The sequence below is a fragment of the Salmo trutta genome, chromosome 38 (genome assembly GCF_901001165.1).
Source record: "Salmo trutta chromosome 38, fSalTru1.1, whole genome shotgun sequence".
Lineage (NCBI taxonomy): Eukaryota > Metazoa > Chordata > Actinopteri > Salmoniformes > Salmonidae > Salmo > Salmo trutta.
The window spans coordinates 810,782-831,027 of NC_042994.1; the positions used below are offsets into that span (position 1 = coordinate 810,782).

A 20,246-nucleotide genomic window follows, 5' to 3' on the forward strand; every position below is an offset into this window, starting at 1 on the left:
GGGTTGGCATCACTGCTGCAGGTCAGAGTCACTGAACTGCCCTCCACTATTTCACCAGAGGGTCTGACTGACACTGAGGTGTTCCTTGGACCATCTGGTGTTGAAGATGACAGAAAAAATAACAACTCATATAACATTTAAGGCACCAAGAGATGATGTAAATTAGTATAGATTAGTATATTACACTGACATGTAGAACCATGTATTAGAGAGATGAAATCAATGACTTTCACTGTAGATATATCAACACCCCATGTACTCACATCTGACAGTGAGAGTATCTTCTGGAGAGAGGATTCTCTCAAAGCCTTCTACAGCACAAGAGTAGTTCCCTGCATCCTCACTGCTGACTGGGTCTAGGATCAGGCTGTTATAACTGGTGACTGGGTCTAGGATCAGGCTGTTATAACTGCTGACTGGGTCTAGGATCAGGCTGTTATAACTGGTGACTGGGTCTAGGATCAGACTGTTATAACTGCTGACTGTGTCTAGGATCAGGCTGTTATAACTGGTGACTGGGTCTAGGATCAGGCTGTTATAACTGCTGACTGGGTCTAGGATCAGGCTGTTATAACTGGTGACTGGGTCTAGGATCAGGCTGTTATAACTGGTGACTGGGTCTAGGATCAGACTGTTATAACTGGTGATTGGGTTGGTCAGACGTTGTCTGTTCTTGTACCAGATGTAGGTGGGGTTGAGACCGACTGTACATTTGGTTCTACATCTCAGTGTGACTCTCTCCCCCTCTGACACAGACGTAGGATCCATCTCCAACAGGATATCTAAGAGGAAACATCAGTCATATTTGACTCCAGACAGGCTTGTCATGTGATTAGACTTCTCCTATTACAGTAATAACTGTAGGTGGAGTATTACCTGTGACAGTCAACATCACACCAGGAAGTCCAGAAAAACTCCCCTCATCTGTTGTTAGTAATCTGAATTTGTATTCAGCCGAGTCCTTCTCTGTCAGGTCTGTTATTGTCATGGTGTGGTGGTTCTCTGTGTTCCTATTGTACTCCACACGACCTGCATACTCTGGATATGAACTGAGATCTACAGGGTGTTTCTGTGTAAACCAGAATGAACCTTGTTCTATATAACTAGTGGGATGAGTGTAAGAGCAGGATATGTTCACAGTGGAGGCCTTCAAGACACAGATTCTCCTCTTGGTGTAAGTCACACTCCAGCAGTTGTGACCCTGAGCAGCTGAAAATACATCACACATCCCTTGAAGTTAGCAAATTGCCTTACTTTCTTAAAAAGAAAGGTTAGCTACAAATTAACCCAATAGAATCCAGACTCACACACTGCTGGAGAGTGGAGATCCTCATGGCCTTCTACAGCACAGGAGGTACTCTCTGTTTCAGATCTCCAGACAGAGTGTTGTTGGGAAGTGGACAGAGGAAGAGACTGTCCATTCCTGTACCAGATGTAGGTGGGGTTACCAGTCAGAGTACAGGTGGTGCTACAGGTCAGAGTCCTCTGTGGTGGCTAATTTCCGCATTACCAAATGAGGATTTACAAACACACCAGTCCGAGTTAAAACTACATCTTTAATAGTTAAGATACTTTTGCAAAAGTTCTTGACCCCACCAATGCATTCTCTCGAATTAATCATTTAATGAGGTGCTTACAGAATGGCTCAGGGATCTTTTATAGCAACGATACAGCCCCTTCAACGTACATTGACAAACCACAGATACTTAGTAACAGTTCACAAAGGTTACGTTTTGTATGACAGATATCAATAAAACACATCAGACAGTAACTGCTATGTCAACAGGGTTCATTGAATAGCCCAGTATCTGGTCTCCTTAGAACCGTCCCTCCCTGGTACGGTATTGAACAGAACTATTTCATCCAATGGCATATATCAATTGTCAACTCTAGATACTCCCATCTTAAGCAAACCCCCTCTTGACCCTACTCCTGGACAGGCACACTTGGGGGAGTGAGCCTCTAGGCCATATATTATCACAGGATAAGTGTGAGATCTAAGAGACCATGGTCCCAGACACTGCCATAAACCTCCCCACAATAAGGAAAAGGAGGGTGTGACTTGCTCACAGACATTGTGGAGACAAGTCATTGGTTCCCCAGTAATCACGCCATCCCTTCACATGGTTTAAGCATAGGTGAAGAGACATTCACATATGAAGACAATATTTCATTCTGTCCTCCTCTCTTGCTGATATTCTGCAGAGCAACAGAGACAAGTAAAAGACAAGTCTGACCTCTTCCCCTCTCTGGGCCCACAGTGTCTGAGCCCCAGAAAAGGGAAATGTGTAACTGAAAAGACACCAGAGTCCAATGGACACTTTCTAATGACAAGTACCTCAAATAAGCATATTATACTAATAAAACATCTTAATTATCTATGTTACCCAACTAATTCTGATTCGTCCACGACACCTCTTCCCTGCCTCTGTGTCAGGAGTCACCTTCACCTGCAGGTCTGAATGAGAACAAATAAAAACACACTTAATGTTTTCCTTCTGTAGTTGACAATATTACTCAACATGACTTAAAGATAACAGTCTAACCTGTGGGATATATGGTAGTGCAAGGCAGGTCCACTTATGGGATCAAGGAACAGATGCTTCTACTGGTGTAGGTCACACTCAAGCAGCTCAGAGAAGAAGTATCTGGAACAAATGATGAAGCACATGATGATGATAATGTTGATGGTGATGATGATGGTGGTGAGGATGGTGATGATATTAGCGGATTTGTATGATTCTCATTAGTCTTCAGTACTAACATGTTATATGGTAATGAGCTATAGTTACTTATAAATTAGCACTCTGAATTGACTGAAAATATCAAGTCTGTTTACCATAAGAGAGGAAAGGTCTGGAGGTAAATCACCACACTCAACCACTGTGACTTTGGAAGAGCTGAGTTTGTCATGGCCTCTTAAGGCACAGGAGTAGCTGTCAGAACCTCCTCTACTGACTGAGTAGTGATACTGGGGAGAGGAGTCAGAAAATAGGTCTTCTCCATTCTTGTACCAGATGAAGGTGGGGTTGGGGATTTCAGTCATAGTACAGGTGGTGCTACAGGTCAGTGTAACAAATGATCCTTCTGTCCCTCTGTAGCAGGAATCATCTTCACCTGCAGGTCTGAATGAAGAGAGAATAAAAACATAAAAGAACAACCCTCATTATTTCCACCTACTACTAGAGATAAAGTAGTTACAGCATATCATAATGTTCTGTAAGTGTAGTATTACCAGTATATCATAATGTTCTGTAAGTGTAGTATTACCAGTATATCATAATGTTCTGTTCTGTTCTGTTTTAGAAACTTCAGAGTGTTTTCTATCCATATCTACTAATTATATGCATATTCTAGCTTTTGTGCCTGAGTAGCAGGCATTTTACTTTGGCATGTTGTTCATCCAAGCTACTCAATACTGCCCCCCTTTCCTAGGGTAGAAAATGACCTGCCACTGTTTAACAGCAGAGGAAACTTCCTAAATTATATTTTTTCAACTTGAAATTGTATGACTTTTCCTAGTGACCCCAACATTAGAAAAAGTGAAACATCACCTCTGTTCATATTTCCATGAAAGCTGTACACCACCAGAGTACAAAGACTGTCTTAGGGTAATTTTTGACCCGGCAGTTATAAAATCATTAACACACCACAAAGACAAACAAACACACACACATAAAAACAATTTCAGACACTGTACATTTTTCTATTGTGTTATTGACTGTACATTTGTTTATGTGTAACTCTGTGTTGTTGTTTTTGTCGAACTGCTTTGCTTAATCTTGGCCAGGTCGCAGTTGTAAATGAGAACTTGTTCTCAACTGGCCTACCTGGTTAAAGGTGAAATAAAATGTTTAAAATGAAACACACTCACACAAACACAATGAGAAATTGAGAATATGTGTGCTACTGATTGAACTCAGACAAAACTTTGTTGTGCATGTGCAGCATCTCCCCTCCACGACCACACACATGACTCAAGTTCACAGACAAAATAAAAACTATTTCAGACAAAATAAACAGTTCTTGAAAGCATTGTTTACTAATGGGGAATGCAGTCAGAGTCTATAAAGGTGCTGCAGATGACAGTCCCCCCAGTTCTCTCTTTGCTGAAGCCATGAGTGCACGTTTCAGTGCCCAACAGGTCGTAGTCCGATTTTTTCAGATGTCCAGGAGGAACAAGAGAACAATGATTTAGAAGAGGAGGAGGTATCTGAAGAAGATGGGGAACAATACAACCCAGAGCACAATGCATTATCTTCAGATGAAGAAGAAATCCCCCAAGCTGAACGAGAGACATTTTTGTCAAAGAACAGCAAAATAACATGGTCCTTGTCACCATATGACAACCAGGGCAGGATGGCAGCACAACATGTCATAAGGATGACACCAGAGCCCACAAGACATGCAGTTGCCCATGCCCAGGACATCGCCTCAACATTCTACATGTTCATCACACCAGCCATCAGAAAAATCATCCTGGAGATGACAAATTTTGAGGGTTTCCGTAAATATGGAGACAACTGGAAAAGGATGGTTGAGATTGACCTGCGTGCCTACATAGGGCTGCTAGTCTTAGCGGGTGTGTATAGGTCCCGAGGCGAAGCAACATGTAGTCTCTGGGATGCAGAGAGTGGAAGGTCGATTTTCCATGCCACGACACCACTGAAATTCTTTCACACATTCTCAAGAATGGTACAATTTGATAACCGTGAGTCAAGACATGCAAGATGTGTGAAAGACAAACTGGCGGTCATAAGAGAAGTCTGGGAGATGCGGGTGAAGCGTCTGCCATACCTCTACAACCCTGGGCCTGAAGTAACAGTGGATGAGCAACTGGTTCCATTCAGAGGCACATTTTTATTTTCATATCTGTAATGTAATTAATTTTATTATCTATTGCTGTAATATCATTGATTTATGCGATTGTTTTCTGTGACACTGATACTACTTACTGATAGTAATCTCTTTTGTCAAAAGGTCGCTGTCCTTTCCGGCAGTATATGCCCAGGAAGCCAGCAAAGTAACAGCATCAATATATCCAGCTGCGCTTGGAAGACGCAAGTCTACATTTACATTTTAGTCATTTAGCAGACGCTCTTATCCAGAGCGACTTACAGTAGTGAATGCATACATTTCATACAATTTCATACATTTTTTTTTCCTGTGCTGGCCCCCCGTGGGAATCAATCCCACAACCCTGGTGTTGCAAACACCATGCTCTAACAACTGAGCTACAGGGAAGGCTACACTGGGAAGCCGACTAGTGGAGGCCCGGAGAAGATCCAGGGGATGCGGGTTGTGCTTGATGTGACAGATGGACTGAGGGGGCACAATGTCACGTGTGACAATTTCTTCACCTCTTATGAACTCAGCCAGCAGCTCCTGAAGAGGAAGATCACCATGGTTGGCACAGTTAGAAAGAACAAGCCTGAGCTGGCTTCTGCACTCCTCGCAACAAGGGAGAGAGAGGCCTTCTCATCAAAGTTTGCCTTCACCCCCACCACCACTGTAGTTTCTTACTTCCCAAAGAGGAACAAGAATGTGGTCCTCCTGAGCACACTGCACAAAACGGCTGAGATCAGTGATCGTGAGGACAGGAAGCCAGCCATCATCCTGGACTACAACCACAACAAAGGAGGTATGGACAACCTGGACAAGGTGATTGGAACTTACAGCTGCAGGAGGATGACTGCCCGCTGGCCCCTGGTCATCTTCCATAACATCATTGATGTGTCCTCATACAATGCCTTCATGATGTGGAACAAGATCAACCCTACCTGGATGCCTGATAAGCGGAACAAGAGGAGGGTGTTCCTGGAGCAGCTGGGAAAGGCACTTGTAACCCCACACATTCAAATAAGGGAGCGCCTCCCCCGCACAGCAGCATCTGCAGCACTAGTGAAAGCTGTTCAGGGGGCTGTATTTTGTCCTGATCCACCTTAGGCTACAGTTGGGTTAGGCAAGAGGAGGAGATGCAAATTCTGCCCTCCAAAGAAGGAGTGTAAAACAAATACTATGTGCTGCACAGGTGAGAAATACATCTGCAAAGTCCATGCACACACACTTGCATACTGTCCGACGTGCTAATTAGAGTTGATTGATTTATGTTCTTCACATTTTTGTTTTGTATCTAATATCTTATTTTATTATTATTTAATGTTTTTGTTTGCCCCCACCCACAAGGTGTATAATGGTTAAAAAAAGGGGAGAAGACGAGTATTTTGTAGTTGAATTCCTCATTGTACAGTCTATAAGAATATATCACTATGTTGCCAAAAAGGTTCAAGATTGGTATTGTCTCCCTTCAATAAAATGCATTCAAAACTACTTTCTGCATGTTTCTGCTACTTTCTTAGGTTAAACAAGTGCTATCTCTTGCAAAAAGAAAATCAGTTTACACCTATGCATTACCTTTAGCAATAATAATAATAATATTAAACCTCTACTTTAGGAAAGAAAACAATTATGGCAGGTGTGTTGTAATAAAAACGAATGGTGTCCACTGATTAAATGCAGTCTTTCTGCATTGTGAAGAGGGAAAACCCATATATAGACAACGTTTGTGATGAATGACAGGTTGTTTCTTCATGCAAAATAGATTTGGGGTTCAAATTTCAATTCATCTACTTTATTTTAGGGGTTTAGTGAAGGCGGGTCATTTTTACCCTTAGGACAAGGGGAGTATACAGAATGTTAAGACTACACAAGGGTTAAGCTGACATGCTGTATGATGCAAAAATAGTTTCCTAATACAGTTGAAGTCGGAAGTTTACATACACTTAGGTTGGAGTCATTAAAACTCATTTTTCAACCACTGCATAAATATCTTGTTAACAAACTATAGTTTTGTCAAGTTGGTTAGGACATCTACTTTGTGCAGTACACAAGCAATTTTTCCAACAATTGTTTACAGACATATTATTTCACTTATAACCCATTGTATCTCAATTCCAGTGGGTCAGAAGTTTACATACACTAAGTTGACTGTGCCTTTAAACAGCTTGGAAAATTCCAGAAAATGATGTCATGGCTTTAGAAGTTTCTGATAGGCTAATTGACATAATTTCAGTCAATTAGAGGTGTATCTGTGGATGTATTTCAAGGCCTACCTTTAAACTCAGTGCCTCTTTGCTTGACTTCATGGGAAAATCAAAAGAAATCAGTCAAGACCTCAGAAAAATAATTGTAGACCTCCACAAGTCTGGTTCATCCTTGGGAGCAATTTCCAAATGCCTGAAGGTACCACGTTCATCTGTACAAACAATAGTACGCAAGTTTAAACACCATGGGACCACACAGCCGTCAGGAAGGAGAGATGAACGTACTTTGGTGCGAAAACTGCAAATCAATCCCAGAACAACAGCAAAGGACCTTGTGAAGATGCTGGAGGAAACAGGTACAAAAGTATCTATATCCACAGTAAAGCGAGTCCTATATCGACATAACCTAAAAGGCTGCTCAGCAAGGAAGAAGCCACTGCTCCAAAACCGCCATAAAAAAGCCAGACTACGGCTTACAACTTCACATGGGGACAAAGATCTTACCTTTTGGAGAAATGTCCTCTGGTCTGATGAAACAAAAATAGAACTGTTTGGTCATAATGACCATTATGTTTGGAGGAAAAAGGGTGAGGCTTGCAAGCCGAAGAACACCATCCCAACCGTGAAGCACGGGGGTGGCAGCATCATGTTGTGGGGGTGCCTTGCTGCAGGAGGGGCTGGTGCACTTCACAAAATAGATGGCATCATGAGGGGAAATTATGTGGATATATTGAAGCAACAGCTCAAGACATCAGTCAGGAAGTTAAAGCTTGGTCGCAAATGGGTCTTCCAAATGAACAATGACCCCAAGCATACTTCCAAAGTTGTGGCAAAATGGCTTAAGGACAACAAAGTCAAGGTATTGGAGTGGCTATCCCAAAGCCCTGACCTCAATCCTATAGAAAACGTGTGGGCAGAACTAAAAAGTGTGTGCGAGCAAGGAGGCTCTGTCAGGAGGAATGGGCCAAAATTCACCCAACTTCACCCAAGCTTGTGGAAGGCTACCCAAAACGTTTGACCCAAGTTAAACAATTTAAAGGCAATGCTACCAAATACTAATTGAGTGTATGTAAACTTCTGACCCATTGGGAATGTGATGAAAAAAAAATAAAAGCTGAAATAAATCATTCTCTCTACTATTATTCTGACATTTCTGTGACATTCGTCGTTAGGAGGAGACCAAGGCGCAGCATGAGTTGGGTTCATCATACTTTATTTTAAATGTGAACCAGCTAAAACAATAAACATTACAACGAATGACAAGCTATGCATGCAAACACATGTAACACAAAGACAAGATCCCACAACTGACTGTGGGAGAAAGGGCTGCCTAAGTATGATTCCCAATCAGAGACAAGGAATGATAGCTGCCTCTGATTGGAAACCATACTCGGCCAATAAAAGAAAAAACAACATAGACATACAAAACATAGAATGCCCACCCCATGTCACACCCTGACCTAACCACGCCTAAGGGCGTGACAATTTCACATTCTTAAAATAAAGTGGTGATACTAACTGACCTAAGACAGGGAATTTTTACTCTGATTAAATGTCAGGAATTGTGAAAATCTGAGTTTAAATGTATTTGGCTAAGGTGTATGTAAACTTCCAATCATCATCATTATCATCATCATCAATCACTTATTGAACAGATCTGTAAACACATAGATTGATTGTTCTGAAGCTGTTTTATTCTCAGAACCCCAATCTTCAGTGACCACAGAGAGTCAGAACACCCATTTAATGTCCCATCCGAAAGACAGCACCCTACATAGAGCAATGTCCCCAATCACTGCCCTGGGGCATATCATATTTTTGATCTGAGGAAAGAGTGCCTCCTACTGACCCTTCAACACCACTTCCAGTAGCATCTGGTCTCCCATTCAGGGACTGACCAGGGTGAACCTTGCTTAGCTTCAGAGGCAAGCCAGCAGTGGGATGCAGGGTGGTATGCTGCTGACAGGTGGTATGCTGCTGACAGCTGGTAAGTTCCATGGGCTTGTAAGTAAGCATTTCACTGTAACCTTTTGATTAGATTTTCATTCTATTGTACAAACCCATTCAATTTACACTCCTCATCAGCTGCAACAAAGTGCTGCTAAAGGTTCCAGTGTTCTAGACTAGAGTTCTCCCTACTGGCATGTCAACATTACTGCACCATCCTAATAATAATGTCCTCAATAATGTTGGACAAATAACAACATTACAAACTGGAAATGAATCAGATAGAATGGTGAAACACAACACTGGCTACTTGACAAAGTCACATTTAACCACACAAACACACATGTTTGTAGTAATACAACATGCCACCATTATTCTGTTACATGGGCTGCATCCCAAATGACACCCTAATCCCTATATAGTGCACTACCTTTGACCAGAGCCCTATGGGCATGGTATGACTGTGTGACCTCTACTAATCCCTATGTACTGACTCAGGACTGTGTGAAGGACCACAGGGACGTCTGACAAAGGGTTTTATTGTGACCACAACAAGGCCCTCCGGTTCACTTTGGTTCTTATACAACAGGGTTTCTAGGAGGAAAGAGATACATAGAAATATAATGAAAACTTCTCTCCATCTGCTTCTTATCCGTTGCGCTTTTTGTCCCTTCCTGCCTCCCGTCCAGGATGAGAACATCATGCAGTCGATGCATCTATTCGACAAAGTCATATGGTGACACTTCCTGTGGGTGTGGCCTATCAGAAGGGACACCCATATTTACCCCCACTGCCCCCGCCCCATGCTCTCTCCCAAAAACAGACTCAATGGGGCTGTCAGGGGGGTAAACGATGCCTCTCCATTGGATCTCCACTCTCCCATCCACCCCTAACCCCTCTCTTCCTACTTGGGAAAGTTTGACACTAGTTAGGGGGTCAAGAAACATATGACATCACATTCTCACTAAACAATGATGTATTCTATTCTCTAACTACTAGTTGGACAAAATGGTGGATATTCATCTAAGGACAAAGGCTTTAATCTGAACTTGTTAACTGTGAGATGTAATATTATCAATCATTGAACATTCCGGTATGTTCCATCTTTCTGTGTTGTGGAATGCTCTTGTTGATGGAACTACCTTCAACACTCCAAACATCCATGATGTCATATTGTGTCTGCATCATGTGTTTTAAAATGGTAATAAATAATATTTCATGTAACAGGACATTGCTCCTTCTGAAAGTGTCTGTCTATATTTTGTACTGATGATGATGAAGGTGAATAAACCACTGTTGCTCTACAAACCAATGTAAATGTATTATTTGTAGTTACTGTATGTACTGCACATTACAAGAGGTGGGATGTTGAAAGCTTTTCATTTTCTCTCCACTAAATACACTGTTAAAACAATGTGAAAACAGTGACAATTAAGTGTAATCTTATACGTTTATTACAATAAATGTCCCACTTCACACATTATTATTTTTAAAGCAATAAGAAACGTTGCATCAAGCAGAACTCTTTCCTGGACGTTGAGGCAAATATGTGCCATAACTTTGTCAGAAAAATATATTTTTTTAATTCTTGCAAATTGACAATACCATATGAAGTAATACAATATAATAGAACAGATAGAATAACTATTGTTGTTAGACTTCATATATAGTCTCTGTCACTCCCTGATCTGTTTCACCTGTCCTTGTGCTTGTCTCCACCCCCCTCCAGGTGTCGCTCATCTTCCCCACTATCCCCTGGGTACTTATACCGGTGTTCTCTGTTTGTCTGTTGCCAGTTTGTCTTGTTTGGCAAGTCAACCAACGTTTTGTCTCAGCTCTTGCTTTTACCCAGTCTCTCTTTTTCTCGCTCTTCTGGTTTTGACCCTTGCCTGTCCTGACTCTGAGCCCGCCTGACCTGACCCTGAGCCTGCCTGCCGTCCTGTACCCTTGCCCCACTACTCTGGATTATCGGCCTCTGCCTGTCTTGACCTGTTGTTTGCCTGCCCCTGTTGCTGTAGTAAACATTGTTACGTCAACACAGTCTGCATTTGAGTCTTAACTGAAACGCGATAGTCTCATAAGTTTGATGATTCTTTATGACAGATAACATATAGCAAAATATAGTTATATAAAATAGAACTGGACATCGAGGCTGCCTAATTCAGATGTATACAGGTTTTGTCAAAAGTTCTTGAAGTCAGATTCTGAGTTTACTGTAACTTCAAAAATATTTGTAAAAATTACATATATACTTTTACAAATATTTACAATGCTCCTTTCTTATTCATCATAGTCTAAAAGTCAAAACTGACCCTAGATCAGCACTCCTACTCTGAGTGTGAATAGAGTAGTCCTGTGTGACTCAGTTGGTAGAGCGTGGCTTGGGGGTTCCATTCCTGCTGGGACTAACCATATGAAGGATTTATGTACGCATGACTGTAATGACTGAGTGAATGACTTTAGATAAAAGTGTCTGCTAGATGGCGTATATTATTATAAACCGGGAAGTATACTTGTTTACTTTTCTATTTATGTTGGTAACCAGTTTATAATAGCATTGAGGGACCTCGGGGGTTTGTGGTATATGACCAATATACCACGACTAAGGGCTGTATCCAGGCACTCCACTTCATGTCACGTTGCCTAAGAGGAGTCATTAGCCATGGTACAGTGAATTGGCCAATATACCCCACCGCCTCTGGCCTTATTGCTTAATAACATATGTCTGTATACACTGAGTGTACAAATCATAGACTAACCACGTGAATCCAGGTGAAAGCAATGATCCCTTATTGATGTTACTTGTAGATGAAGGGGAGGAAACAGGTTAAAGAAGGATTTTCTGCCTTGAAACAATTGAGACACGGATTGTGTATGTGTGCATTCAGAGGGTGAATGGGCAAGACAACATATTTATTTGAACAGGGTATGGTAGTAGGCGCCAGGCGCACCGGTTTGAGTGTGTCAAGAACTACTGGGTTTGATGAATCCTGGCTCCTGCTGTTTCACGCTGATGGGAGGACTAGGGTATGGAGAGAACCACATGAGTACATGAAGCCATCATGCCGCGTGTCAACATTACAGGCTGGTGGTGGTGGTGTGGGATGTGTTTTCATGGTACACATTGGGCCCCTTGATAAAAGTGGAGCAATGTTTGAATACCACAGGATATCTGAACATCATCAGGTGCATTCCTTCATGGCACCAGTGTATCCATCTGCAGATAGATGTTTTCAGCAGGATAATGCCCCATGCCACAAGGCTAGGATTGTCCAGTGACAGTGAATTGACAATGAATTCAGCTTAATGCAGTAGCCTGGCCAGTCACCAGATCTTAATTCAATTGAGCATCTGTAGGATGAGATGGAACGAGCTATTCGGAGTAAAGATCCACTACCAGCCAACTTGACACAACTGTGGGAAGCACTGGAGTCAACATGGGCCAGCATCCCTTTTGACACCTTGTAGAGTCCATGTCCTGACAAATTGAGGATGTTCTGAGGGCAAAAGGGGGTGCAACTCAACATTTTGTAAGGTCAGTGTATATCACTTAGTTTGAATATACGGGTCCAGATACGCAGTACATCACCAAAAGAATGTGGACACCTGCTCGTCAAACATCTCATTCCAAAATCATGGGTATTAATGTGGAGTTTGTCACCCCTTTGCTGCTATTACAGCCTCCACTTTTCTGGGAAGATTTTCACTAGATGTTGGAACATTGCTGCGGGGACTTGCTGCCATTCAGCCACAAGAGCATTAGCGAGGTTGGACACTGATGTTGGGCGATTAGGCCTGTCTCGCAGTCGCCGTTCGATTGGGTTGAGTTCAGGGCTCTGTGCAGGCCAGTCAAGTTCTTCCACATCGATCTCGACAAACTATTTCTGTGTGGACCTCGCTTTGTGCACGGGGGCATTGTCATGCTGAAACAGGAAAGGGCCTTCCCCAAGATGTTGCCTCCACCAAGTTGGCACTATGCATTGGGGTAGGAGGCGTTCTCCTTGAATCCGCCAAACACAGATTCGTCCATCAGACTGTCAGATGGTGAAGAAGGATTCATCACTCCAGAGAATGTGTTTCCACTGCTCAAATCAAATCCAATTTTATTTGTCACATGCGCCGAATACAGTGAAATGCTTACTTACAAGCCCTTAACCAACAATGCAGTTTTAAGAAACCTAAAAAAATACAAATAAAAAGTAAGAGATAAGAAAAACAAATAATTAAAGAGCAGCAGTAAATAACGATAGCGGGGGCTATATACAGGGGGTACCGGTCCAGAGTCAATGTGTCAATGTGCAATGGTGTGTGTGCAACAGAGTCAATGTCTCCAGAGTCCAATGGTGGCGAGGTTTACACCACTCCAGCCGAAGCTTGGCATTGCACATGGTAATCTTAGGCTTGTGTGCGGCTGCTCGGCCATGGAAACTCATTTCATGAAGCTCCCGACGAACAGTTGTTGTGCTAGCGTTGCTTCCAGAGGCAGTTTGGAACTTGGTAGGGAGTGTTGCAACAGAGGACAGCCGATTTTTATGCGCTCTGCACTACCACTTCACCGCTGTGTGGCCTACCGCTTTGCGGCTGAGCAGTTGTTGCTCCTAGACATTTCCACTTCACAATAACAGCACTTACAGTTGACCGGGGCAGCTTTAGCAGGGAAGAAATTTGACAAACTGACTTGTTGGAAAGGTGGCATCCTATGACGGTGCCACGTTCAGTAAGGCCATTCTACTGCCAATGTTTGTTTATGGAGATTGAATGGTTGTGTGCTCGATTTTATACACCTATCAGCAACGGGTGAGGCTGAGATAGCTGAATCCACTAATTTGAAGGGGTGTCCACTTTTGTATATATAGTGTACAAGGTTTTTGTTAAACTTTTTGTGTTCAGGTCTTCTTGGTTCTGGGTTTGTTGTGTTCAGGTCTTCTTGGTTCTGAATTTGTTGTGTTCAGGTCTTCTTGGTTCTGGGTTTGTTGATTCTATTGTAGATCTCAGAGCGGTCCTCCTCAGCTGCTTGTGCCGCCACATGTCTGAAGAGAGAGAAACAGAAATTAAACAGAATCCGCATCCCAACTCAGGTCAAAAGGAGTGCACTAAATAGGGAACAGTGTGCCATTTGGAATACAGTGAGAAAAAACTTCCTAAAAATCACTCCCTCATTATTGTCATAGTAATTGGCTTGAGATTTCCATTGTTGGGTTCATAGTTTAAGGATATAACATCAATAGTGGCCACTAGGGGTCAACTGTTTTGCTTATTGATGACATCTCCTACAAAAAGCAGCAGCATATGAATGACATTAGTGCAGAATATGGTCACCGGGTGGCAGCTATGAGGCGGTTACATTTCACAGCAGCTTATTGCACATCCTCATCCTGTTTCTGTTGTTGAGGCATGAATGACCTTAATGCAGAATATGCATTACTGATGACATCATCATTGTCTACTCCTCCAATGAGCATATGGCCGTAACTACATATGAGAACACAGAGGTTCGGAGCTCGTAATTGTTTTCTAATTTAAAACTAATAATAATAGCCCAATACAAATATTGTACACAATAAAGAAAATGAACTACGGATCAACATCTAAATATCGCTCCCAGCGTTGGTCAAAGCTCAGAACGCTTATATTCTTGATCTGACTATTCACGCCTGCCTCTTTGTGAACGAATGGAATCATGAACTGTGGTTTGTTTGTTATGTTCTCCTGCATCCCCTGGATTTGCCTCCCTGATTTGTCTTTTTAGCAGCACATTCACCATTTTCTCAGAAGGATAATAATTCCCCTTCTCGCGGCACAGGCCGAGGGCGACGTGAAACGAACTACCCCAGGCCGCAGGTTTCTCTGCTAACAGTGAGTTTGCCAGATGCGGGACAAAAGGCAATTTTTAAAACAGTCCTGTATTGTCTAAAGAAATCCACCAATCAAAAAATCCCTCTCAGAGAATGAGTGCACAGCTGTTAAATAGTCTCTTATAGATACATGCTGTATGTCAGTCAGTCAGGTTGGAGGGATAGCTGCAGCAGAGACTTCTATTCTATTGCAGTAACATTGAAGGGTTCTGGTTAGTATTACTTAGCCAGCTAGAAGGATGAAGTAAGAAGCTAACGTTAAACGAAGCCTACCTCAGCAGGAGCAACAAATACGCTACTAAGTCCTTTACAGAGAGTAGGCTACTGAGACAGACAGTGATGTGGTACTTAGTGGAGAGGCTGAGGCAGGCTGCAATGCAGGTGGAAGTAGAGGAGACAGAGAGAGAGGATGCAAGCAGAGGGAGAGGTTTTTACAGTGGTTCCAAAACTTGGGGTCGCGGACCCATATGGGGTCCCCTGAGAAAATATGTACTAATCTAATCAAACAATTTAGGAACATAAAAAAATCTGTTTCAATAGGAACATCTCCACAGGACCTATCCTCCCTGTCGCCCTACATTAAAACGCTATCAACATGCAAACAATACAGTTCTAAAAATGTTATACGTATTTTTCTTCTGTGATTAGTGTGTCAGTGTGAATCATTTCCCATATTTCCTCCCTTTCAGGTGTATAACATTACAGCTGTATAGCTAATAGGCTATGTGTTTGTAGAGGGACTGAGGTGAATTAACCTACAGCAGCCAAGGTGATAATGCCCTCCCCCCTCCACCAGCAGCAGCGTCCTGGACATCCAGATTTTGTTGTAAACAAGCAAACTTCTCCTTTAATGCTGTGTATTCACAATTTTCTAGTATTGACTCTGTTGTTGTAATGGCAGAATATGCTCACTTGGGGGCAGCACTGGGGAGGTTGAATTTCACAGCAGCGTATTGGAAGTCTTCGTCTTGTTTCTGTGGTTGAGGCAGCTGGACGTTGGAGTACAGAGGCACTTCCTCGTATTTGGCGCGAGAAAAGTGGACGCTGGCGTAGTGAACATCATCCTGGTCATCTGTGGCTGCTGTCTGTGCTGCAGTAGGGTTCATGGCCATGCCTGAGATGTTGTCATACACTGGACTAGAGTCTCCCTGATGGGGTGAGAGGACAGACAACATGAGGAGTGTAAAGTCCCACTAAGAATACACAGTCATCACAGTCATCTTCTGATTCCAACAGACTCACCTGTCCGTTGTCTGCTGTGTGTCTTGTGTCAGAGGTGGATTTGGAGGCCTTCTTCCTGTTTTATAAATGAATGAATGAATTTATTATTGAAAGAATGAATCAATCAATGAACAAATTAAGTTATAAAAAAAGTCATAAAAAAGTGTTACAGTGAAATAATATTTAAAAGATCACTCACCTGAACCACATGAGTCCAGAGAGACAGAGGATGAGAACCAGAACAACCACTATGATTCCTACAGCTGCATTCATAACTGAGGTCTGTTTCCCTATAATAAAATATGGATGATATGAGTACAATAGTACAATATTTGTTAACTGATCTAATCTCAAAGTATATATAATTCTAAAATAAAGTATGATAAGCCAAAGTATAATTATTAATATCAGATTTAAATGTAATTTTGTATTGAAGTATTGAAGATGAAAGTTCACCTGGTAAACTGATCATCAGAGCTGTAGAGTTCATAGATCCTCTTCCATTCCAGGCCTCACAGTGGTAATGTCCATTGTCCTTAGACTTGAACTTACTTATGTTGTACATCTGTCCAAATCCATTTTGAAAAGTCTTATTTTGAAAGTACCAGGTGTATTTGTCCACAGGTGGGTTGGCATCACTGCTGCAGGTCAGAGTCACTGAACTGCCCTCCACTATGTCACCAGAGGGACTGACTGACACTGAGGTGTTCTTTGGGTCGTCTGGTGGACAATATGTTACAACAGTGTTTTAAATAGTGTTTTACTTGTGATTGAAATATGAATTTAAATGTGATCCTCTGATCAAAAGATGAGGTTAGGTGTACTAACACTGAACGTCCACAGACACAGAAGAAGAGTTGAGATGTCCATATTTATTCTCAGCCCCACAGTAGTATTCTCCTCTGTCCTCAGAGCTGATGGTTGTGAAATTGTATGTCTTTTCAGATCCTGTCAGTGAAGCTCCATTCTTCTTGTACCAGGTGTATTTATCCACAGGTGGGTTGGCATCACTGCTGCAGGTCAGAGTCACTGAACTGCCCTCCACTATTTCACCAGAGGGACTTACTGACACTGAGGTGCTCTTTGGGTCATCTGGTAAAGGAGCATTTGTCAGAGGGGTAGGACAGTAGTATATTTACGACAGTAGTATATTTACAAATTATATGTCATGTCAAAATAAATGATCTGTTAATATCAGCGAACTATCTAAAACTCTAACTTACACAAAACGTTAATAAATACACATTTGGAGATGTTATGCTTTAGGACTTATGCATTTAATTACAATTGTTTTGCAACCTTATCATTCAAACACTGAGCTGTACTTCACTCACATTTCACATCCATGTTTATGGTCCTAGACCAGTCTGTCCCCATCTCATTCTGGGCCTCACAGTAGTACTCTCCACTGTCAGATGACTGGATTTGATTGAAGACATGATGTGGTCCTGTCATACTCTGATAGTCACCTCCATTCTTCTTGTACCACCAGGTGTAACTCTGCACAGGAGGGTTGGCATCACTGCTGCAGGTCAGAGTCACTGAACTGCCCTCCACTATTTCACCAGAGGGACTGACTGACACTGTGGTCTTTGGGCCATCTGATGTAAAAGACCAAACATTTTATCAAATTAATATTAACAATAGTAAAAATATATATTTTTGTTCTGTAATGATTGATAAAGTAAGACCTTTCTCTTTTGCCTGAATGCATGATACTTGCTGAGTAGAATACGGTACTATTGTACTGTACTCACACACTGCAGGAGAGCTGAGACCATTGTGGCCTTTTACAGCACAGTAGTAGCTGTCTGCATCCTCACTGCTGATGGAGTACATGGGGGAGGAGTTATCTTGTACATTCTGTCCATTCTTGTACCAGATGTAGGTGGGGTTGTCAGTCAGAGTACAGGTGGTGCTACAGGTCAGTGTCTTCTGTCCCTCTGCAGCAGGAGTCACCTTCACCTGCAGACCTGAAACAATATGTATAAAACCACATACACCTCTGTGTTAACAGGATGGTTCATTTATTTTCTCCTGTAATTCAATATGATTTACAGTTGTATCATACAGTGTAGTATTACCTGTGACAGACAGAGTTGTTCCTGGGAAACTATGACCCCATTCAAAGTTGTATGTTTTAAAAGTGAAGCGATACTCAGCTGAGTCCTCCTCTATCAGACCTGAGATTCTCAGGATGAAGGGACCTTTATATGTTCCAGTGTGCTTCACACGACCTGTATACCCTGGGTCTCTGGTTAGGTCTTCAGGTGTCGACTTATCACTTCTAAACCAGAATGTTGATGTGGTGGAATAATAACCAACAGTACAGGACATGTCCACTGTTGACCCCTTCAAGACACAGATTCTCCTCTTGGTGTAAGTCACTCTGTTGCAGCTCTGACCCTGAACACCTGAAACACAGTGACATAACAAGAGGTCAACTGGATTATATTCTCAGTTCTATCTAGAAATACTAGAAATTATCATAGTGAAACCAACACACACAGGTTAAACAGTATTTTCAATGATGAATTAAATAAACACTCACACACTGCAGGAGAGTGGAGATACTCTTGGCCTTTTACAGCACAGGAGTAGCTGTCTACAGCATTAGGGAGGACTGAATAGGGGGAAGTGTTGTCAGTTACTATCTGTCCATTCTTGTACCAGATGTAGGTGGGGTTACCAGTCAGAGTACAGGTGGTGCTACAGGTCAGTGTCTTATACGCTGAAAACTGTTGAGGAGTCACCTTCACCTGAAAACCTGAATTAAAGGGGAGTAAAAACAGAGAACATCATTTAGAATGAATGATTCATTTCATGACTCTTCAAAACTGTATAATGTGCTGTGCAGTGTTACCTGTGACAGTCAGAGTACATACATCTATGACATTGTCTGTAATTTCTATGTAATGATGAATATTGAAGTATTACCCTTCTCATTGACTTTAAATGATTGGTACTTCCTAAGTAGAATACTAGTTTCATTCATACTCACAAACTACAGGAGAGTGGAGACCCTCTTGACCTTCAACTGCACAGGAGTAAATGTTCACAGTAGAATCCCAGACCACCAGCATATTACTAGAGTACTGCTGGGAAGTGGGCTCATCTAGACGTTTGCCGTTCTTGTACCAGATTTAGGTGGGGTTGTCAGTCAGAGTACAGGTGGTGCTACAGGTCAGTGTCTTCTGTCCCTCTGCAGCAGGAGTCACCTTCACCTGCAGACCTGAAACAATATGTATAAAACCACATACACCTCTGTGTTAACAGGATGGTTCATTTATTTTCTCCTGTAATTCAATGATATACAGTTGTATCATACAGTGTAGTATTACCTGTGACAGACAGAGTTGTTCCTGGGAAACTATGACCCCATTCAAAGTTGTTTGTTTTAAAAGTGAAGCGATACTCAGCTGAGTCCTCCTCTCTCAGACCTGAGATTCTCAGGATGGAGGAACCTTCATTTCTCCATGTCTTTTTGTCAGTGTATTTCACACGACCTGCATACCCTGGGTCTCTGGTTAGGCCTTCAGGGGTCGACTTAACACTTCTAAACCAGAATGTTGATGTGGTGGATTTATAACCAAGATAAGTACAGGATATGTCCACTGTTGAGTCCTTCAAGACACAGATTCTCCTCTTGGTGTAAGTCACTCTGTTGCAGCTCTGACCCTGAACACCTGAAACACAGTGACATAACAAGAGGTCAACTGGATTATATTCTCAGTTCTATCTAGAAATACTAGAAATTCTCATAGTGAAACCAACACACACAGGTTAAACCGTATTTTCAATGATGAATTAAATAAACACTCACACACTGCCGGAGAGTGGAGATCCTCATGGCCTTTAACAGCACAGGAGTAACTCTCTGTTTCAGAAGTCCAGAAAGTGTATTGTTGGGAAGTGGGCCAATAAAGAGACTGTCCATTCTTGTACCAGATGTAGGTGGGGCTACCAGTCAGAGTACAGGTGGTGCTACAGGTCAGTGTCTTCGACGTTGCCGACCGTGTTGGAGTCACCTTCACCTGCAGAGCTGGAGTAGATAAACACATTAAAACCCTGAATCACCTGTTCTATAGTTTAGTCACATGTGTCATGACGTTGGACTGTGGGTAAGGTTTATGACCCCCCCATTAATACCTTTCTCCCTTCCCCTCTCTTTCTGACCCTA

At 42.2% G+C, this 20,246-nt stretch overlaps 2 protein-coding genes across 7 annotated transcripts in view; both read right to left on the reverse strand.

Moving 5' to 3' along the window:
* The window catches only part of LOC115178712 (uncharacterized), a 361,651-nt gene that overhangs the window by 221,714 nt on the left and 119,691 nt on the right, over positions 1-20,246 (reverse strand). The gene's annotated exons all lie outside the window — the stretch shown is intronic.
* LOC115178718 (B-cell receptor CD22-like) lies at positions 15,688-18,234 on the reverse strand. Its single transcript, XM_029740008.1, has 7 exons — positions 17,824-18,234; positions 17,401-17,667; positions 16,895-17,158; positions 16,523-16,786; positions 16,266-16,356; positions 16,088-16,142; positions 15,688-15,993 (listed from the first exon to the last, which is right to left on the reverse strand). Exons 1-7 carry the CDS (start codon positions 17,903-17,905, stop codon positions 15,754-15,756), a joined length of 1,263 nt encoding a protein of 420 aa, XP_029595868.1. The 5' UTR covers positions 17,906-18,234; the 3' UTR covers positions 15,688-15,753.